At 39.0% G+C, this 24072-nt stretch overlaps 1 protein-coding gene across 1 annotated transcript in view; it reads right to left on the bottom strand.

Moving 5' to 3' along the window:
• Positions 1–271: 271 nt before the first annotated feature.
• Positions 272–24072, bottom strand: part of babam2 (BRISC and BRCA1 A complex member 2) — a 123071-nt gene continuing 99270 nt past the window's right edge. The window contains exons 8-12 of the mRNA XM_086275533.1: positions 13475–13574; positions 3986–4056; positions 3815–3897; positions 3516–3669; positions 272–814 (exon numbers count right to left, since the gene is read on the bottom strand). Coding sequence (XP_086131659.1) covers positions 751–814; positions 3516–3669; positions 3815–3897; positions 3986–4056; positions 13475–13574 — 472 coding nt within the window. The 3' untranslated portion in view covers positions 272–750. The remainder of the gene's footprint in view (positions 815–3515; positions 3670–3814; positions 3898–3985; positions 4057–13474; positions 13575–24072) is intronic.

Genomic DNA, 24072 nt, shown 5'->3' with positions numbered 1-24072 from the left:
AACAATAGTATAATCTTCTATAATAGTATTCATAGTATGAAGGTAAAAAATATGAAACAGACAAAAGTCACTGCATAAAAAGGAGCTGGGGTCAGATGAGATGAACATGGAATGACCCTGACACACAATACTGCTGTAATCACGCCGTCTTAATGTCTACAATGCTCCTTAGTCTATTTTCCAGTTCTTACGCTTTTGAATAAATAAAGTAAAAGGACAATTTCAAAGACGGGTGCTAATACTTTTCAAATGATAAAGCAATTACACACTGTCAGGAGGAACTTGTTTTATACTGCCAACATGTCAGACAAAGACTTTGTCACAGAAATCAAAAAGCATTTAAACAGTTAAAAGGCAAGTCACAGATCATTTAAACATCAATATTGGGGCCAAATTAGACAAACACGTGGCAAACGATCAGAAGACAAAGATACTCGTGTATACACATGTTCACATCTGGTGTCAGTGGCACAATGCAACAAGCTTGTCAGATTATTTCCAGTCAGTTTGGCATTTGTTTTCAAAATAAAGGCCTTTAATTGGATTGAATCATCAGCACAGCCAGTTTTTGGCCAACTAAACAGGAGATCGGCTACAATAAAAAGCGAAGGTACTGACTGAGAAGAATATTGTCATTATCACTCTGCTGCTGCAGCAAGTCTGTGCATACTACAGGTACACACTCACACACGCACGTGCACACACACTCCCACGGGCGACTCTCCAGGCATGTCATCAAGCCAGTCAGTGCTAGAGCTTCCCATTGGCAAAGGCTCCCTCCTGGAACTGAGGGATGAAGCTCTTGAAGTACGCCCTGGGAGACAGAGACATAATAAATTGTGACAATAATTATGTTTCAACTGCTTCAAAGCATCTGACAAATTCACTGGGTCAGTCCCAGCGTGCAGCAAAGTGCACATAAAAAGGAGAATGTTTTTATTGCCTGCAAACACAATTCAACATGAGAAACGACACTGTGCACCTCAAACTCTAAAGGGAAACACAGGAGCAGTTTAAGGAACAGATCTTCTCCTGAATGACTTTCTAAAAGGAAGTCTCTCGACTATCAGCTTGTTCATGTCACTGGGGATTTAAGTTTTAGCTTAATAAGACCAATTCCTTATTTAACGTAAAGGGCACAGAGACATAACTTTTATTTCATTGGTCACTGGCCAATCAATTTGGAAACCCATCGTCAACCTGACTCTGACGACAAAGGTCAATTTTTCAGAGCTTCCATAGTAGCCAGTGGATATGTAAGCCTCTCGTTGAACTACAGCCTTATCTGTTTCCATTAATATTTCTTTTACAGTTTATTTTACAGGAGGAATTGTACCTGCACACAACCATATCCTGTCCAAACATGACCAGAAGGCTTCTATTGCCAAAAATATTGTTCCTTGCCAACAGATTCCACATATTCATATGCAGAGATCAGTTTACAGGGGCATAAAAATTGTGGAATCAGCAGTCAAATCTGATTAAAATCGCTTCACATGTTTGCACACCATCCTCTGACCTCCTCTGCTGCAACACAATTATTATCACTCACCTTGATTATTGATTTCAGAAAGTGGGCAAAGTCTTGAGGCGGCAAACTGGTTAAATGTAAGTACGTGGTGAGTAAAGACAGTGTTCTTCATAGCACACCGCTGTGCAGCACAGTTGAGATCGCGTCATCTGAATGTCACATCCTAGCAGATGCAATCATGGTGCACAACCTGTTGAAACAACAGCGAGCGTGCTCCTGCTCCTGATCCAACGAGCTGCCTTCAGGCTTAAAAACTGTGAACTCTTCAACTGAAAACTGCTCAGTTGTAGCCTTGAGATGGAGCTTTCAAAAGAACTTCACATTAATTTGAAACTGAAGCTGATGGTTGTTGTCTGCACCAGTTTAACGTCTGTGGTGAAATCGCATCTCTGAGGGGCACTTTCAGAGAGCAGTGCAAAAATAGCAGCCACACCAGAAGCTGTCTGGACATGCCCAAGAAGATAATCTTGAACAGGAGATCGGCCTAACTTAAATCAGTCAAGGTTTTTGATTCCCATGTGCCTATTCCAGGAAACTTTTTTTGTACGTTTGCCAGTTAACCTGCCAAATAGCTTTTTGTCGATGGGGGCGGGACAACAGTCAAGTCTCACACAGATTTTTATTCAGGATTCTTTGAATGCCACGTCTCTCCATGCAGCAGTATTGCTAAAAGGAGATGTAACAGTTCAGCTGTTCAAACAATTTCTGTTTGAAAATGATAACTGGGTTTACGCAGGAGAGTCTGTCTGCTGTATCACTGCAGAGGAGGAGTACACAGAGGCCTTTCCATTAACATGGATCTGAATAACACCCATAACCACTGAAACTATGCACAAAGTGGCATTTAAAACTGCTTAGAGGATGAACTGCAACTGTAATGTCACCAACAAAAAACTACACTAAGACTAAATCAATAGTTTAGCTTCCTAAATCAAAACAAACACCTGCATTTTCGATATACCTGAAGATGTGTGTCTGGAATGTTTACTTAACGCTGTCGGTGACTCTTGAGGAAGGTCAAGCTGTCTGTCACAATGACACCATCATTCAACCGGGTATCCAAAGACAAAAAGCCCACAAATATGAGACTCAGTGTCACGTCGAGTAGTTTTCCTCTAAAGAACCTTTGCTCAGCCAAGAGATTATGCGTTGCCTTCTGTTTTCAATATTTACAGTAGTTATTAACCTTTACCATACAAAGAGCAAACACTGCATTTACTCAAACAAGGTCAGGCTAGTTTATGTGTACTGAGGGTTGGGTCAAATCTGTATATCAATAGATGGTCTATATGCTGCACAGTCCATATGACAATGCGTCATAATACCATAGTTAAAGCTTTAACAACACTTTTGATAAATGAATGAAACAAGCTGACAGGGACTTTGAAGATAATGAAATGTAGATAATGACAGGAATGAAAAAGGCTGGATTTCATTACAAGGTAGAATAATAGGAATAAAGGGTCACAGCAAGAAAAAAAAAACATCTTGGAAGGGTTTAAAATCCAGATTCAAGTTCAGATATTCTCTGAGATTAGTTTATATGACATGATAAGTCATACATTTCTGGGAACATTTTGAAACACTTTGAAATGAGAAAAAAAAAAATTTACTTACTTAATACATAAATTAATAATTAATTTTCAAGTCAGGGGACAATGTACCATGTTTAACTTTACAGTGTCAGAATATCCAATTGTGTCTTGTCTTCCTTTTAAATTAACTGACTTAATTTCACAGAATATTGCATTTTTTAGCTATTTGATATCTGAGAATATCTGAGAAATTGTGTTTTTTTTTCTTTTTAAGAGTATTACACTCCCTTCCAAAAGTAATTTTTATATGACTTTTTCTGACTGTAAAGGGTCTAATATATTATTGTACGTCCACTGAGTTTCACCCCAACAGTGTATGAAATGTTCAACATATTCGCATAACATATAATTACAATAATGTGTATTTTTACGAGGCAGGTGCTACATACTTTGCCCTCTTTGCCATCTCGTTGCCATCCCAGCGTGGGCTGTAAGGATATGACTTCTGCACCTGAGAGTAGAGCTGACCGCTGTTAGTGAAGTGGTACACAGACTGGAAGGTGAGGGTGGGCTGGTCTCTGGGGAAGTACAGCGGGAGGTCCACTACAAAGTGCAGACACAGAAAAGAATGAATACCTGACGCTCCTCTTCTCTCTTTATTATTATGATGCCTTTACCTTGCAGTATACATCGCCCCGAGACAGCTGTTATTGTGAACTGGTGCTATATATAAAAAAAATTTAATTACCGTGCACTAAGAAGCAGAAATCTTTCCACATGAGTAGAAGGGTGAGTTTCGTGAATCCCTCAGCATCATACTCCACCACCCCCCTGTAACACATACACACCGATTACATTCATGTCTCCAGTAACAAATTGATGAGCGCCAGACACGTGCTGTGATCGCTTCATGACTCACGTTCCAAAGTGGCTGAGAAAAGCAGCGATGTATTCTCGCCTCTTGTGATAGCCTTGGATGACATACTGCACCTAGACAGGCCAAAGTGAAGGTTTTAGTACAGGAAAATACAGAAACAGCAAACCGTGTTTGAACATGAGCAGCAACTTATGAAGAGAAATGTTCAGAAGGGATTCAGTGGGCTCAATCAAAGCAGATAACCCTTATCTGACTCATCCTCTGCACAAAGAAAGAAAAAGAGCCTTTTCAAGATATTTTTTTCCAGCTTCACTTATGACCAGGGATGGCTGGGAAAGATAATCACATAAAGGGAAAGTCATATATATGTTACTGACATGCTTTAATTTAATTAAAGATGCATAATCACACAATTACGTCCATATAAGGCTTCAACCAGTCAACAACAAGTCAAAAAAACCTTCTACGCCAGCATCATTGGGGCAAAAAAAAAAAAGATGTATTTTCACTTTAGACTCCATCTCAATGATGTTTTTTTAGCAGAGATTAAATGTGCTTTTCCACTCTGAAAATTTTTTGCAGCTATTTCCTCTACTTAAGTTGTTAGAGGGCCCTGGAAAAAACAAGGTGACCCAAAAAGTGCAGAATTCCAGACGCCTTTATGTATTTTGGGCCTGTGTGCTTACAAGCAGGAAAATTATTATTTAAGTTTAATGAACTGTCAATTTACCAAATGATTTTACATTATAGGTTTTCTTTAGGCAGTTTTGGGGTCATTCTTCCTTAGTTAACAGCAGTTCATGACGACATCAATCAAAATCTGTAATCATTTAAATTAGGTTGCAAAACTCCGATCTGGGACCTCCCCACCTTTTTACACGTATACGTGGAAAGCTGGAGGTGGAGAGAGGAACAAGACCCCAGTATAGAACAAAATAGTCAAGAGGAAAAAAAGATGTGACGCTAATTAAGTGAAAAGGAGGAGCTGGGGTGGATGTGGGCTACAAAGCGGTTTGTAGTAGTCAGCACTTGTAAGATGTCTAAGAAGGAACTTAAATTGTGTGTCCTTTGTGATATTTCTCAATAGCGTAGTAGAATGGTAGTGTCTTAAAAATGAAACCCTGATAATTCTCTGTTAACTCTGTTACACAGACAGTTGGAGACACAATGGCCAAGTAGTCATTCCAGTTATACTTCTTTAAAGTCTACTTGAATTCTGCAGCAGGTAGTTACACAGCTAGTGCATTGTTATGTAAAGTGTTGGCAGATGGATCTGCAAATTCACAAAAAATTGGCAGGCACACGGACGTCTGCACAGACTCCTTGTATTCGCAGGTTGAAATCTAGGGAATTTAGATCACTTGGACCCAAGCTGACCCACTGACAATGGAAAATATAATCAAGGCCTGTGTTGATATGGGCTGTCATTGAGATCAGCCGATCTATTGGGAGTGTTGTTGAGCTCGACTTAGTGGTCTGCCTGAATGACCTCTGGGAATGCACCAGGCATGACTGCGGTGCATCCTGTCTGCAGTGGGCCCACTCAAGACAATGAGTACAATTAACCAAACGTGCCGTTCCACATTTCAGAAGTATCCCAGAAGCATCTTTGTGCTTTGTGTCACTTGACATGGCATCTGGTTTATTTTTGACAGGGGCTGAAGTTGCACAAGGCAGGTGAAGACAACAGGAAACCAGACACTTGAGCAGCATGACCAGAATCTGGTCATTTTTTGAAATAAAAGATCCTGTGCAGGATAAATTCTGCTCCGGAAACACTCGTATTGTAATTTGAAGCTCTAATCGCTACGCCCAGCCGTAGCAGGATGTTCAAACCTTTCAGGCCGAAGCCCGAAAAAGCTTCAGAGCCATAAGCGTTAAAGGTTAGGAAAGAGAAAGTTGCTGCCATCAGTAGAAGATCAAAGTGAGATTTCTTTACTTCCTTCTAATCAGAGTTCTTAATCAGAGTGAATAACAGCCTAAACAACCAGTCAGCAGACTAGAAAATGAAGCCCCACAAATCTACATCCGTTTTAGTCACAGTAGCACTAGATGGCCTCTCAATTTTAGCCATCTGGGTAGCTCTGGAGAGCTTAGTGTGCCATGATGGGTGACCTTCTCAAAATAGCAGCGGCAGGTCGAGTTTTATTAACAGATACAGTCTGGTCCTGGCACCAAAACTGCGGTGTGGAAATGGCTCAAAAAATTCTCACATGCCCATATTTACACTGTAAGAGATTTTGTTGTAGTAATCACTCATCCTTTCCATACTGGGTGTGAAGAAATCCCTTCCCAAAGTGGGACAAAATCTACAGACCTCAATCTGTTAAAAATGCAACTGCTTAAGGCAGTTTAGACAACTATAAAATAACTTTTAAATCAATCTTCTAATCTGCTCAGTTTGCTTTCTGTTCGGTATGGACAGGAAGAATGATTAAAAGGATCATGGGTGTGTGACTACTGTTTTGAGATGATGCAAAAATGCATTTTAGGTGCTCTTTGGGATCCCAAAAGCAAAAATCATCCAGATTCTTTGATCTCTATGTGGCTGCTCTGCCAGGTGTTATTAGAAGTCAGGTAGGTTAAAACATGGGATATAAAGAAGATAATAATAATAATAATAATAATAATAATAATAATAATGATGATGATGATGATGATGATGATGATGATGATGATAATAATAATAATAATAATAATAATAATAATGATAAACTTTATTTATAAAGCCCACTAAAAAACCAAGGGCATACCAAGGTGCTTGACAAAAAATAAAATAAGATACACCAACAAAAAATAAAATACACCACCCTCTAACTGGAGTTTTTCTTAAAAAATAAACCAAAAAAGGTACAGTAATGCTTCAAGTCTGGATCTAAACAAAGTCAAAAAACTACTGTCAGCGATGTCTGGAGGGTTGGTGAAGCTGGACTTCAACAACTATGGTCAGGTGAATATTAAAAAAAAAAAGTGCCTAATAAAGAAATAAGAGGATAGCCATTAACATTTGGGTATATGTTTTGGATTCCCTGCTTCAAAAAAAGTCCTGATCTTGAGCTTAATGACCTCACTGATATCTTAGTTGGCCTAATAGTTTTTTGTGAAGCATTATTTGTTGAGTCTGTAGCTTGAGGTGCATAGAATGACCAATAGATTTTGGGGCTCATGTTTATTAAGATGCGCAGAAACCAACATAAGGCTGTTTCATCATCACTTGACTGGTAGATAAACATTCAACCTCAGCCATAACCTGTTTTCAACACTTATTAGCAACATCGTTTTTATTGCTTCCAGTCTTATCACTTGCATTAACTGCATTTGGCATTGGACTGTTCAGAGCAGCCAGAACATAAACAATGCCGTGGCAGAGAAAGACCAACATTAAGAAAAGCGAACGTGTTATTTGCTCTGAGCAAAAAAGTAATATTACACGCAGTCTTTGTACAAGAGTATTGAAATGTCACAGAAGTCTTCAGCTTACCACTTGAGAACTAAATAAGCCGTTGTTAACAGCTCTCTGCCATAGAGAGTTTTACATAGTCTGTCAAACGTAACAAGAAAAAACCCTCAACAATTTCCTCATTCTAGTCTCCATTTTTATATAATGTGACGTTCTTTTCCTGACTAAACAGCCTTTTCTGTTTTTCATATAAAATGCTGCAGTGCTCACTTTAAGGCTAATTGTGTGACATATTTCAGACTCTGTGCTGTGAAACAGTGCTTCTAGATAGTGAATGCTGTTATTTCTTCTGTGTTAATACTGCATTACTGAAAAAACGCTTTCAATATTTGTTTTAAATCCATTTCTTAGAACGTCACCTTAATCTCTCAGAAAAGCCCAAACATATTCTGTGAATCGTTTTCAGTTTTGGTTGACTGCTTTTAGTCAATAGAGGGATTGGCAATTTGTTTACTGAACATAAATGGACTCACTTGTACACCACAGGAGTGGTTTAATTTACCACATTCTCAAGCCAGTGATCTCAGAACACACAAACATTGTATGCACAAAATGCTGCAACTGACTGACGTTCACTGAGGGAGTGGTACTGGCATGCTGGATTCTGGCATGTGTGCCCGAGCTGTTGCTGCAGCCTTGCCCACGATAGCACCATCTCTTATCTGCTTCCACTTGGTGGAAACCTGATTGCACAGAGGTACTGAGACGAGATGCTCCAACTGTACTTGCGGCATCACTCCGCCTAGCAGCTGTTTCAGCTTGACAATGCCCACCCCCGCACTGCCAAAGTAGTGCTGGCCGTCCTGGAATCAGGACCAAATCCAGACACTTCCTTGGCTAGCATTTAGTCTCAAAATGTCTCCTACTGAACATGCCTGGGACATGTTAGGTCAATGTATTCATCAGAGGCAGCCACAATTAATGACCGTGGCACAGCTGCAGGCTGCACTCATCCAGGAATGGAGAGCAATTACTGTGGAGTCCATGCCTAAACAGGTGACAGGTGCTTCCAACATGGCCAGAGGAGGTCATACCTCATATTAAACATCTTGTCTGCACATTTATTGTAGTGTAGGTCGATAAATCTTGTTCAAACGTAAGTTTCTGTTTTTTTTAGCTAGTATATTTTTGAAGGGTGAACCAAAACAATTATTATTACGCGAGGTTGTATCGGTGTCAGTAAAATCTGACGACTAAAAAAAGTCAACCAATTACTCGTCTCAACCCTAAGCAGTCAAAAGCCTGTAGTAAAAGTGCATGGTTCCTTTGAGGACAGGATGTATCATGATTAAGCTGCTACTGAATATTTGTGATTACTCATCAACGTTGTATGAATGACAACGTTTTGTGAAAGTAGTAATCTTTCAAACACACAGTGGTATGTGTGTGATCTCTGTAAGAACTCATAAAGACAGGCACACATTGTGACTCAGCCTCCTGTTCGATTATGTTTACATGAAACGGTGGAGGCGGCAATTTAGCTTTCTCAAAAGCTGCAAGGCCACATACTCAATAAGCTGTTTATGTAGTTACACTGTGTGTGTGTGTGTTTTAAGGGAAGTGTGGATCACTGCACTTTCACACCCATACTGAGAAAGGATTTCCTGCCCCCACTCAATGTACGACTCGCAGCCAAGTCGTTCCATTGGCTGCCTGGAGGTTTGAGTGATGCAAGAAAGGTGATCTTGTTTTGCAGGTATTCAAACCTGCCCGCACCCATGACACCCGCACATCCATTTATTGTGTTTGTGCAGGTGTCTGTGGGGAGAGTGATGCAATAACGCCGGAAGTGCTTATTGCAGCATTATTAAGAAATCACTTCTCTGCCTGTCACACATTCACACCACCCCCAGCTTTCTTAAAGTGTGACTGATCTGATATTTGACTGCAAATTGATTTTGAACATCAATGACTTTTGATTCCCCAAGTTCCACAAGTAGATCTAAATATACACACACAAATACTTATTTACAAACCGCTGTTATTACAGCTAACATAAAACTAGATGTGAAAGCCTGTAAACTACACAAGAAATGCCAATTGGGTGAGCCAAATTTGCCAACATAGCCAGCCTGATAAGGCTCATTTTTAATCTTTGTTTTTACACTGTGATTCGGGTTTTTGTGGTTGTATTGCATTACATTAGGCTACTGTTCTGAACTTCTTAGGTCTTACCATCTGACAAATATCACCCATGGCCCAATAATAGAAATAAAAACTGAAACAGTTAAAACTAGACTAAATGTAATATTTTTATACAAAAACTAAATTAAAATGGGCTAAACCACAATAGGAAACGACATGAAACAGGAGAAAAACCCCACTACCAACCAACCTACAGCAAAATAGCTTAAAGATGAATAAATACACAGTTTGATAAAACAATATATAAAAATCTAAGAAAAATTTAATGAGCGCAAAAATGAAACACAAAGTATCCAAAACAGGTCTGGCAAACTGGAAATTGGGAAACCTTTTGTCCTGGGATTCACATGGATGTTACTTTGACTAGATTACCCTCCTACATATTGCTGTCGACCAAGCAATGCTACCCCCCACGGCAGTGGTCTCTCTCAGCAAGACTCTCCTCATTGTAAAAACTGCTAGAGAAGTCCATGAGAAACATGACAAGTGTTCATCCAGCCTTAAACTATCCACTGAGCATCCACAATTACCACTCCCAAACCATGGCGGCCTACCGCATAACCCCACAGGCCAACTACAACAATAAAAGGTGCACATAAAAAATGATCACTTGAAGGCAATACACCCATATGCATTAATTTCCACTTAGGAATAATTAAGATCTGATTATGATGTGTCAGTGACAGAAATAAGTGCACACAATTTATAAAAACGTGTCAACATATTAGAAATATCGTGACTCACTCTTGAATTTGCCGTCTACTCAAGCTGCTGGGAAATGTACTCGCACAGCTCATTTCTTTCTTCTTCGTATAAAGTGAAGAAGTCACTGTGTAGATTAATCAGCCTGATGATTCATGCGATGGGCACTCTCTGGGCTAGTGCTACCGCCACTGTTTCAGTGTTAATACAGTTTTATTGGGACTGAAGCACTGATGTTTACGTTCACATTCATCCTGTGCCTGAAAGTTACGCTTCGCCAATGTCTAAAATGTAAAAGTTTGTATATGAAACCTTTTCAAGTATCACTTACACGTTTTAGGACTATCAATCAATAAATGTGATTAAAAAAAATGGAATTTATTTATTTTTTTGTTACTTTTTTTTTTTTTTTTTGATACAGTCATAGTTGACTGAAAGAAATATTGACAGTTGCCAATATTTCCAGAGGGGGACATTCCAGACAATTCACCCGTTTCATTGTGGAATGCTAAGGAATCAGTAAAAAAAACCCCAAGAGCTACATATATTACTCATAGAATACATAAGCAAATGCCCACAAACCTAAACCAACTAAAGTGAAATTGTAAAGAACACCAAAATTGAACCTCAACACTATGAGAAACTGATAAAGTCATTAAGGAAACCGTTACCTCAAGTTTTTACTTCTAAAGTTAGTCATACAACCTACTGAACCATGGGGTGTACTTAGTTTTCCCACGCAATGCTTCTTTAGCTTATGTTACATAAACAATGATATAGTGTAAAATATCAATATGCTGCTGTCCATCTGAGGTTGTATTTAAATTATTTTAAGACTCGAGATTCTTTCTATTATGTCCTGATATGTAAAACCTAAGAAATGAAAGAAGGTGTATTTTTCTTTCATTTTTAATTCAAGAACATTGAAGATGACGAAGCACAGGGTGCAGTATGGTGTGGAGGCTGACAGTATATAGCAGCCATTAATGTGTGTTGTAATCATGACCCTGTTAACATATATGTTGAAACAGCATGCAATAGATGTGAACAGGCCCTTTTGCAGAAACACAAGTGCTCTCACAAGAGACGAACAATGATCTTTAACACGTAAAGAGACACCTGAAAAATGGGGAGTGGAGCTGAAGCAGACACTCGAAACATTTTATTACACATTTCCATAATTAGATACTCTGTGTCAGTCTCTCAATCTAATTATCACCATCGTGTCAAAAAATACGAACAGCAACTAAAGATTATCTTATTGAAATTGATTGAGTTAATCACACGTATACATTTCACAGAGCCTATTAGGCTCAGCAGTGGATTTTCATGAGCAATATTTTGAGCGGTGCAGACACCAGGTGCTGGCATCAACCAGCGGAATCAGCTGTCACACTCACAGCTGAGGTATGTGACAGTATAGCTCTGTCGATACAATCCTCACATCTGGAATAAGTGGGAGTAAATAAGTGATGTGTTAAAAACATAAAATGACTGCACAGCTTGCCCTTGAAAAGACTGTGAGAAGCTGAGATGTTAGAACAATGTATTTTTTTCCCTTTACCATGATTGTTGGCTTCAGTTGAAAAAAGTGGAAAACATTTACAGACAATATATATAAATTGTGCTTTGTGTCTCTGCTATCAACTTCAGCCCATTTTGAATAAGACACAGCTCTGTTTTCTAGTCACAAAGTGGTTGTTGGAAAAACAATGCTCGTATTGACTTGTGTTTTGGAATTGGGTGCTTTTTTCACCAATAACATTTTCTTATCTCTTATGCCTCTTTCCTCCACTGCTCCCGTGTTTTATGGCATTCCGCAGGGATCTATTCTGGGTCCCCCTTTACTTTTAATCCTTTCATTTATCTAAAATTGTTCACCTGATCCCTTCAGAATCAAGTGATTTTTAATGAAGCCATATAACATTTTATGTTCGTTTTATTTGATGTTTGAAGAAAATAACACTTACACACTGCATTTGAACAGATTTAAATGTGTTCAAATAATGAATAAAAAGTGATATCTGTGGAAGAGCTAACAAGATTCTTCTTTGCCGTAAAATAACAAACTAATAATAAAATATTAGATGTGAACTTATTAAAATTAGAACACAGCCTTCTTGGACAGTCTGTACAGTTAGCTGCATGGAAAGCCATATTATATTATTATTACATTATTGTACTTTATTGAGCCCCGTGGGGAAATTGCTCTCTGCATTTAGCCCATGTCAGATTATTCCATTAAAATGTTTCAAAATGCGGTGCTAGAATGAACAGGGTCAAGGTGTCAGTTCATTTACTCCAATTAACTGAAGCAGAGAGCTACCATCTACAGCTACCTGTGTCTGCAGCCTATATGTTGTATAATTATAGGATTTTAACATGTGAATAATTTAAATATTCAGTTGTTATGATGGGAAAATTAACTATACACTATACTAAAAGCGCTTTAGTACCAGGCTGTAAACTTGTTTACTGTTGTTCTTTAGTGTATTTTAGAGGAATTGCAGTTTCACACTGGCTTTATTTTTTGGCTTCAGAAGGTCGCTGCTTGGGTAAAGTAAAGCAGCAAATGTCTTGCCCTAAGTCCTTTTAAACTTGCTTTCTAAAAAAGGGATAATTACATTATGAATAAGACTCCATTTCCAAGCAAAGGCTGTGACCTCTTTCAGGGAAGTGGGATGGGCGGCCGTGACTTAAACAACTGAAGACATGGGGGTCATCAAAGGATGTAAACGTTCCAGATAGTATGCTGGTGAGATTCCAGGTGAACAGGAAGAGATAGAGGGTATGCCTGTGTGCATTATTTGTGCGCTTGTCTGAGAGGCTGTGGGGGGATGGGCATTTGCCTTGAGGGAAGTGGCATTACATCGCGTCCACGCTGCATATCTACTTGTCAACCTGCGGAGGCCAAGGAGCCCTCAGACAGCCTATGGAGGTTGGCCAGTACGCCCACGCTGGCAGATGCCAGACACACGTGCATGAACACACACACATGCACACACATGTACACACAGCTTGACATCAGTGGATGAATGCTTTGCTGCACTAAGCCTTACAAATATGCAATAAATGAGTCATATACCTATCACACACCCACGCGCAGAGTATAGAATTTTGATCTTAAAATACAAAGACATTAAGGGTTACAAATAATGTAAAACAATACATAAGCACAAAGAACATCTAGCAGCACTAATGGGGTGTGTGGTGAACACTTTTACCTTGTTGGTGAGTAACTGACACACTTGAGGGACGTAATCAATTAAGCATCCTCCACTGGGAAATGCTGGTATATGTAATGCTGAGGAGCCTCCCAGAGCACTGATGGGAAAAGAAAAAAAATAACAGTCAGTCTGGAAATTCACATTAAAGCTGCACATTATTTATCATGTTACATATTTTTCTTATTATTTTAAACCCCAAAACACATTTCAATTGAAGTTCAAATAAAGTGAAGACTTTGAAACAAGCTACATGTGACCACTTCACGTTACAGAAGGTTAACCAGTATGAAGCACAAAATTATTTGCTCCTGTGCACCTGAAATTGTCTCACACACACAAAAAAGAGCAAATCGAGCCTGTGGCATCCTCTTCATTCTCCTTCACTTGTTCAATCATTATTTTTGACGTCCTCCTGATTTAATCCTCCACCACAGCTCCATTAGTGATTAGCTCATGCTTGCTTAATCAGGAAATCTGCTGCTGCAGCTCTCCAGTGACTAACCAACTGGAGTAGTCACTCCCTCAGTTTTTTTTTCCTGATCTGGGGGAAAACAGAGGGAATACCCTGAGGATGGGTTAAAGGTCTTAAGAATCTGCTTATTGACTTTTAATGCTTTTTTAAAGATACATAGAGGGGGGATTTGTTGTCTATTTTTAGTTCATCCCTCATTATAGCAGAGCAGTCACAGGACATTTAGAAAGGTCGTTATGTCCTTTTAAAAGTGATGCAGAAGTGGTAGTTTATCAGGTTAAGCGTGACTGATGCAGACACCAACAAGCTGTTATTTCCAGGGCGTAACATAATGCCCTTTGTCTCGGTTGTACACAAGGTGTCCTTTGGTTTACAGCACTGATGAGACAGGGTTGCTACTCAGAGCTAGCCAGCTCAAATGTAAAGTGTAGCTGGTGTTAAGGGACATTTTTTGGGCATTTTCATCCTTTACTGGACAGTCAGTTGGGGATAGACAAGAAAGCGGGGATAACTAAGAAGTAGCTTTCCTTTCTTACTGACATTACTGTCATCTGCTCACAAATTATACGGCATTTGCTATACCTCATGTTAAAAATAAGATTGTAATGCCAAAAGAAAAAACAACAACCTGATGTTCTGCAGTGTGAATGTAGCCTATGGTAAATGTCAGTCACATATGCTCACATAGTCAAAAATGATGACCGCACCAATTCCGTTACATCATTCACATCTTCCCAGATGAGAAATCTTTTCCACATTCTCTCATTGTTACAAGCTGAAAAGCATCGACAAATACACAAGAATTGCAAAACTGTAGAATTTCCAGATACAACGAAAGCCTGTGGGAGTAGTAAGGAGGAAAGGTGGAGCACCTCATGATGCAGCTAACCTTACTGTCATGACCAAGACCTATAAATTTTTATGAGAAAAATGGTCTTAACAGAGGTTAGGAAAAGGCTAAAAATGACTGCACCTCCTGACTCCGTACAGTGTTAGAGATGCATTTAGATAAACACATTCTCATGACAGTTCATCATATCACATACAGGAGTTACAAGTTTCCAAAAGTGGCTAAAGATAAGAATCACACCCAGCCAGAAAGATTCAAATCTGCTTTATGAAACAGATGCTCGGCTGAATATTAATGAGGTCCTATTCACTGAGAAGCAATGCATGTCATGAAGCCATTTTCATTGTCAAAATCCTTTTCTCAAGAACTCCAAAGCCACCATTTACAGTAGGCTTTGTGCACATAATTAGCATTAGGCTGTGCGTTTCGCAGTGCACCAACAAATGGTCGACTGAAAATGGCTTACAGCAACGAGGAAAGAAGAAGGCTTTGAAAGTGAAAACCTAAATGGTGCCCATCTATCCTCCCACAGATCTAAGAATAGCTCCATATCATTCAGATGGAAATGCGGACAGAGGCACAAAATAGATGGTGGTGTGTTCGTCATTCATCGGAACAAATGAGATGCATTTTGGATTTCAGCGGTTTTACCCCGGGAACAATCATTTGAATGGAAGCTGATTAGAGGTTGGTTCTTCCATTAACATTAACAACAAGGTCTTCCAATATGCAAAACTTCAGTATACATGAGAAGTTCGAGGAACGAGATGTCAGATTTTTACAGAATTAACCTCCACAATTACTACAAACGACTAGTGGTCCCCAGACAATGTTGGCCCTGTGCTAATAGGGCTATCAACAGAGAAGAAACTGAAATTTCAATGTCTGCCCAGCTACTCAATGTTAAACTGGATTGCCATACTAAAACCACTAGTCACTCTGAAATGGAGTAAGAACCTTCAAAATATAATTTAGACTCTGGAAATTTCCTTTCATTCAGTAGCTTAAAACTTAAAATATACACAGTGAGACATTTAGTGGACAAAAGAGAGATTAAAGAAAAATGCTGAAAGGCAGTGGCTCAGAAGTCCTCTTAGAAGCAAATCTCGGCACTTATCAGCTATTTTGCAATGCATATGCACAGTTATTTGTACGGTCACCTTAAAGCTCTTATCTACATGAATAGGTAGAGCCACAAGTTTAATTTCAGTGCTCACAAGATCAAAAAAACCTGCTTATATAAGATCAGGTTTACTTTATTTATTCTAAAAGTAGATAACTTCCTGCGTTAAACCAACCAAAGCAATATAAGCTGAAAACCTAAATAGCAGTGGTGTTGCCTCAGTCACGTGGGCCTAGAAACTATTTGGCAACTCCCTGGCTGTCTCTTTGACTGCGTGGGGAGTGGTTTCTGGCTGTCACAAGGTGAACCCCATCGCAAAGAAGGTGCCACATAAAAAGACATTCTTGCAATCACTTTGGTCACTGATGTAACTTCCCCTAGCTTGCATAGAAAATGTCTTGTCTGTAAACAGTAACAACTGCTCAAGAGCAGTAGTGAAAAGTGCAAAAAGTGTGATGAAAATCAGAAACAGAGACTGTAAAAGTTGCAACAACTGATGTTTGTCAAAAGTTGCAACTTTTACTTTGAAGGCAAGGGTCCCTGTTTCTAGCTTGTGTAGTTTGCTATCAGCTAGCAACAAAAGCAAAAAGCAAGGAGGTTTTTAGTGCAGTACCATAAGCCTCTTTGTGGCTGACTTCACCTAACGTCAGCCTCCATCAACCATTTGCCAACCACTTGGGGAAATACACATTTCTGCCTAGCAGCACGTGTTTACCAGGGGATAGCCAACCAATCACAAGGTCTGTCATGAGTAACTGGGGCCTAAAATAGAATATCACAAATCAAAATAGCTCACCAAGGTACCATTAAACAAAAGCTAAAAAGCTAAATCACCTGACAAATCAAGAACACACATGCACAAAATTAAAAATCTAGAAAATTTGCCCAGAACTTCCAGAAATCAATATGTAACTCATTTTACATTGTGGGCCACATATAGCCCACTTTCATCTTAAGTGGGCTAAACCAGCAAAACTCTCCTTTCTGTCAGTGTAAAGATGTTTAAATACACATTTAAACCCAATTAATATAAGAAAAAGCAATGCAATTTTAACAATATGTCACAGTTCTTCTATATTATTATCCTAAATTCTATTCTATATGAAATACTGCTGTAGTAAATGAAAGAAATCTACCAACAAATAAATAAATGTGCAAAATTACAGAAAGGATTAATTTCTCTCAATGCCTAGATGATCCTGCGATTACAAAGGTTTTTATTAATTCACAGAAAATATGCATTTATTTTTATATTTTTATTGTGGCCCCATTGTAAAACAAACAAACAGGAACTTCTCTGTCATTTAACTGTTTATCTATTTCTTTATTACTTTGGTCTAACATGAATGAAAGCGGTCTTTACCAGTAGGAAAAATTGTAAAAGTGTTATAAGTGGTAACTGGAAATACAGTCACAAGTTTAAAAGCTACACCCTCCTTCATATATTCCAAAGCCATCAAGTCTTTCCTCTGCCAATTCTGGTCTCAGGGCTTTACATTTACCTGCATCAAGTATCAAGAGCATATCTAGACTATAATAGCAACTTTTATTTTGACTTTTCCCACCTGGGAACCTTTGAGCTGCCTTAGTTTATACCAAAAACTTCCTGTTAAAAACTCTGTAATAACCTTTATGGATCATTTTCACAGACAAGCCTCATGTGAAATAAAGTGTTCACAGGCTGAGAACTCCCCCTGATTAGTGGGCTGACCTTTATGTGTTATGTCAGCGGAGATCCCCTGGTGGGGTGAGAAAACACTGACCAAAGTGATATGATATGAAACTTTTTCAATCTGGGTCTCATCTCGAGTAAAAAATAGGTTAGAAAAATGTTCCCGATACAGTTCTGTCACTTTAATAACATGTCTGTGCTATCAGGCTTCCAGCTTTAAAGTGCTTTAACATGAGCATGCTGTGGGTGGGCTCAGAATCGAGACATAATGGTGTTTTACTTTCAAAGTGGCACCCTGAAGAGTCCCCGCTTCTGTCTTCACTGGTGACTCCACTCTCAACACTACCCACACATACTGGAGTCATCACGGAGACATGCTGCCTAACGCAAACCCTCTGAGCAATGGAACCCACTGTATGACATATTTACAGTGGATTGTGTACATGCAGTCATGTAAATATGCAGTACAGCGACGGGGCTGCCTGTGACTTCATCAACCAGAGAGATTATCTTCTGTGACTCAGGTGGATGGTGACGAAGCTTGGTTTGTTTGTGTGTGTGTGTGTTTGTGTGTGTGTGTGTGTGTGTGTGTGTGTGTGTGTGTGTGTGTGTGTGTGAGGGAGATAGGGTGTGTATGGCAGTGCAGTGACAGTGTTGGATAAAAGCTCAACTGGAAAGAGGGCAGCTATGATTCATTATCAAAGTGAAAGATGAGGCCAAGAAGGACTCTTTTGAGATTCAAATGTAGTTTCAAAGCAGTAACATTTCCATTTTGATTGCCTTCTTCATTTCCTAAAGCCTGGAAAGTCATCTGAGGCCCAGAGGAGTCTGCCGCTTGAACTATCCAAGGTCCTACTTTTCCACTGTGACCTGACAAGGCACCTTTGGCCCACAGCAGCCACAGAGGGCAACCATCATGGCTAAATATTGTCAGCTTTAGCATCCATCTGGGTAAAGTCAGATTAAAAAAAGCAGAGACTGAAAATCATCCATAAAATAGTTCAAATGATGAGTACAGCAATGATGTAAGCCTTTGTTAGATAAATGGTTTTTATATGCATGTGGTATGCTTTTATTTGCTCGTGAAGTCTCTTTTGGGCTTTTGAGAGCACTGTGTTTGCAGATTTTTATTTTTTCCATGAATAGTTTACTCTGAATTTCTGAGATCGTCTCTATAAAAAAAAAAAAAAAAGGACAAATTTGATTCATCAAGCGAATGTCTGACACTTCCATAAATTATCAATAAGTCTTTCATTTTTATCAATTTCTATTTTTAGCTGACATTAACAAATTTTATGGTGGTGTTTGCAGTCCTGCTGCTCTTTACTGAGAAGATGTTTATATTTTCAACTGACAGTCTGGCCGCCATGATTTGTGCGTGCATCCGGTCTGAGGCAGTTCTAAATCTGTATGCACAGTACAAACAAATGATCCTCAGATTTGTGCTTTCATAAACATGATTTGAGCACATGCACTGTTTGTGAATGAGGCCCTGTGCAGTGCTCCAGTGAACTCAACTTAGCACACCTGCAGGTTGTAAAGGTGAACTCACTGCACTTTGACTTTAAACGGACAGCTCTCTTTATAACTGTGCTCTCATTCACTAACGAAAGTTACACAAATGTCACTTTACCACTTCTACTGTAAGAAAAGATTACGAAATTTTTATTTAATCAAACAGTCTAATTGCAACTAAACTCTCTTACTGTTGTGTCTCATTAAATGAGGACAATGACACAATAAACAAAGACATTAAAACACTTGAAAGAATCCTATAAAACATAGTGAATATCTAAGATCTCCAAGGGGAGTGTAGGACACTCCTGAGTTTATTTGAACAACGAATGAAACAACATGTACCCAAGGCGCGTCTGTAAGATATCTAAGTATTTCCTGGATCAAGAATTGCTGTTACATGATTTCAATGAGGGGAGAGATGAATGATAAAGCTTCAATAGCAGTGTTCTTTGAGTGAAAAGGTGGAATGACTTTAAAATCTCTATAAACCTTCAAATACAGTGAAAATGATGAATATAAAATGTGTCAATGATAAAGTGTAGTGCACTTTGATACAGGAGATTAACTGCTGCAGTGTTGCTCGGGCAGTGTGATAATACACACATAGTATCTCCATAGTCAAGGACAAACAGGAAAGTTGACTGCACAATAATCTCACGGTTGAAAGAAGGCAGAAGAAGACTTTTTTTAAATTAAAAATAATAATAAAAAAAAAATAACAATAATTTTTAAATTAACTATTTTTTTTCTTAAATGTTTAACATAAATTTGAGGAATTAACTATTTTGAAATTTTGGATTTTAGAGTCTACTTTTGTTTCATTTGATTCCTGGTCACGTGGCAAAGAAACAGATACAACTCAAAAATGTAAGTATTAAAAAAGTATAAAATCGAATGGGTTCATAAATGACCTCACTTTGCCATTTCAGTCACTAAACGATATTTTGGCTTCACGTCTGCATGCTGGTCTGATGACAGCTGTGGGAGAGTCTTGTTTTTGCCAGGCTAGTGCTAATCAAATGTGACCAAACACCCACACATCCTCAACTTAGCTGATATTTCTGAATTATTTCTACATTTCTTTTTTTACCTGAAGGGGAAAAAGAAAAAGAAAGCTTTAAACCTATGTTTTAAACAGTTTTTGGAGATCTGATTGAAGAAACACAAAATTGCAGAGAGACAGAATAATGACAAAAGCACTGCTATCAGTATCTGGTATCTGATAATTCACCGGAGAAAACTCATAGTGTATTTGACCGGTCAAAACAATTTATATATATATCATCTGAAAGTTCTCCCTTTTTCACTACATTTTGATATTTTCTAGCTTCAATTCATTTGTGTTAAAATAATTTTTTACAATAATGATGTTTTAACATTCATCAAATGTTGGGAAAAAAGCATGTTAATATTTTTCTGTATGTGATCTTGCTAATTTTTTCTTTTTCTTTCATGCATCTACAAGATTCTTTTCATCATTTGTTTTGGACGGGATTTCTTCGTGCAGGCAAACGGCAGCGTTTCCGGTTTGGTGACCTCAGGATAACCTCTCTGCTGTTTACAGACGATCCAGTTGTTCTAGCTTCATCAGTTGGTGACCTCCAGATCACACTGAGGTGGTTTGCATCTGATTATGAAGAGGCTGGGTTGAGAATAAATGCTTTCATTCTGAGGCAGTTTATCTCATTGGAAAAAAGGGCGGAGTTCTCACTCTGGCTCAGTTCAAGTATCTCAAGGTCTTTTTTAATAAGTGAGGGGAGAGTGGAGACTGACAGAAGGATTGGTGCAGCATTGGCAGTGATGCAGATGCTGTACTGGTCTGCTGTGGTGAAGAGGGAACTGAACGTGAAAGTGAAGCTGTCGATTTTCCCGTCAATCCACATCCCTGCCCTCGCCTATGCCTCGAGGTTAGGTAAGGACTGAGAGAATGAGATCCTGGATACAAGCCGTGGAAATGAACTTAATCCGTAGAGCATCTGGGTTTAGAGATAAGGTGAAGAGTTCGACCATTTGGGAAGAGCTTCAGAGATGCTACTCCTGCACATCAAAAGGAGATAGGTGAGGTGGTTCAAACACCTGGAGTATTTGATAAAGATGCCTAATGGAAGGATGACAGACCCAGGATAAGATGGAAAGTGTACATCTCTCAGCTGGCTTGGGACACCTGTGACCTGGACCCAGATATGTGGTAGAAGATGGATGAATTGATGGACGGATGGATGGCATCGACAGCATTTCCTTTACCTATTTATTCAAAGTGATTCATTCCTCTAAACTGCTTCATCAAAGTTGTATTAATACATGTAGAACTAACAAACAATCGTTAGTACTTGCTTGTTATTTAAATGCATGTGAAGTAGCATCACAAACCTCGCTTTGCACAGACTTATAGAAAAACACAACATCTTCAAGGATACAAGGAGGGGGAAGAAGTGGCAGTGCTTGGAGCTGCTGAGAGTGAGAGAAGTGTCTGCACTGACATCTTATACTGTCAAGTAGGTTTGCTGGGTTAGTGCTGAACTTATTTTATCAGACTGACAATTTCTGACTGTGACAAGATGTTCACAAAACCTTGAAAAATATCTGATGGAAATGCAAAGATTTTCAAAGACTATAAAACACCTCGACAGACCCAGGAGAAGGGACACACAGACACACACACACAAACTGTACACCCACACACATAAACTTACACACATCAGCAGGCAGGAAAGTATGTGCATGCATGCACACGCACACAGTAACACACTCACACACAGGCACCTAAAGGCAAATGCAGATACACAAACATTAGTGCACTGCAGCCTAAAACTGTCTCTCTGTGTTGATTTTTCTGGGCTCCTAAATCTGGTTTGGGGGCAGAGACGGTGCCCACTCGATTCTTTTATGCAATGCAGCAGGTTTTCTGGGGGAAGGAGAGATGTATCCAACTCATCTCATGGGCACAGTACAATCAGGTAAACGAGAAGTAAAAGTGAAAATGAAAAGGGCGATGAATCTGGTTATGGAACAGTTGGAGAAGGAGACATAAAATGAGAACGAACTGAGAGCCTTCGCAGATGCGTGTCTCTCGATGATGACTCCAGAGCGATATTAAATACTAGAACTCTCTAATGTTGGTGCAAACTGCACAACACAATCTCCTTACAGTACTACAGTACACCTGAATGAAAATTACAGTTTAATGCACAAAGAAAAACTGCAAAAACTTCTCTGGAATAGGTGGAAAAACATGACGAAGGTGTGAAGTAGACCTCCACACAGACCTCCACTCATATTGAACCCACATAAAGGGCCCAACACTGCAACCAAGAGCTTGTTGAAAAAATCCAGTTACCAGACACCACAGGTCACCAAAAGAGCGCCTGAGCTCACGCTCCAGAAAGTCTGAGGTGTTCTGACAGCCCAAGAAGGATCCATAAAATAGTAAGCAGGTGGTTTTAATGTTGTGACTGATTGGTATGTAGTCTTACATTTCTCTGTGTGGCCTTAGTCTCTTTCTGAGCTTTTTTCCCCCATTCAGTTTATGTTCAGAATTAAATATATTTGAGTTAGTCTGTAGATAAACAACAAACATATTCCCAGAAACAGAGTCTTATTCAACACAGGAAAATGATTGGACCACACAGCTATTTTCCATGTAGTTTTCACTGTCTACATTTTTCAATGAAGAATTTATTAAAAGATGCAAACAGCACATTTTTTGCATAACCATCCGGGAAGTCCTTCAAGGGAAAAATAATTGGCTGATAATTGGCTGATCACCTAAAGCATGCCAGTAGCCGTGCTCTTATTGGCCAGTAGTTCTTTATAGGATTCCGACTGTGCTAAACAGACTTTAGTTTGCTTCTAAGTGCACACTTAAACCCTTCTGATAGTGTTTTTTTCAAGTCTAGTCAAGTTTGAATCCTGCTGCTTTGCAAGGTGAGGGAGCTTTGGACATAGACAACTTTTTTCAACAGTGAATTTAAATGAAAAATGAAGAGCAGACTTTCAACTTTGATTCAGTGGGTTGAACAAAAAAAAAAAAGTGAGGATCTAAAGCATTTTTTAACACAATCCTTTTATTTCAGGGGTTCAAAAGTAATTGGACAAATGAATGTTGTGTGTTCACATCTAAATCCTCCAAATTCAAGCACCACACCTCAAATCAATTCCAGGTGTTATATCTACGTAATTGACAAATTAAATAACAGAAAATAAAATGTTTATTTCTAATACTTGGTTCAAAACCCTTTGCTGGAAATGACAGCTTGAAGTCTTGAACTCATGAACTCATGCTGTGCCAGGCCTTTGCTGCAGTGAGTTTCAGTTGCTATTTGTTTGTGAGCCTTTCTGCCCGAAGTTTAGTCTTCAACAAGAGAAATGCATGCTCAAATGGGTTCAGATCAGATGACTGACTTGGCCATTCAAGAATATTCCACTTCTTTGCTTTAATAAACTCCTGGATTGCTTGGCTGTATGTTTTAGGTCATTGTCCATTTGTATTATGAAATGCTGCCCAATCATTTAGCTGGATTTGAGTAGACAGCATGTCTCTGAACACATCAGATTTATTCTGCTGCTTCTGTCGTGTGTCACATCATCAATAGACAGTTGTGTGCCAGTGCCACTGGCAGCCATGCACGGCCAAGCCACCACACTGCCCCCACCATGTTTTACAGATGATGCGGTATGCTTTGGATGCGGTTGCGCGTCTTAGTTTTTTCTTGCCATTAATCTGGTAGTTGTTGATCTTGGTTTCATCTGTCCAAAGACTGTTTCCAGATCTGTGCCAGCTATTTGTTTTTTTTAGCAAAGTCCAACCTATCCTTTCTATTCTTAAAGCTAAGGAGTGGCTTACACCTTGCAGCGAACCCTCTGTATTTATTTTCATGCAGTTTTCTTTTTATGCAAGTGTGGTATATCGATATGTCTATATCCTGGAGAGAGTGTTGTTCAGTTGGTTGGCTGTTGTCAC

Source organism: Aulonocara sp. 'chitande type north' Nkhata Bay, linkage group LG19, assembly GCF_057382095.1.
Source record: "Aulonocara sp. 'chitande type north' Nkhata Bay isolate Kocher_YH1m ecotype deep benthic linkage group LG19, A_spYH_male_GT1.1, whole genome shotgun sequence".
In the NCBI taxonomy this organism is placed as follows: Eukaryota; Metazoa; Chordata; class Actinopteri; order Cichliformes; family Cichlidae; genus Aulonocara; species Aulonocara sp. 'chitande type north' Nkhata Bay.
This window is presented reverse-complemented; position numbering and strand designations above follow the sequence as displayed.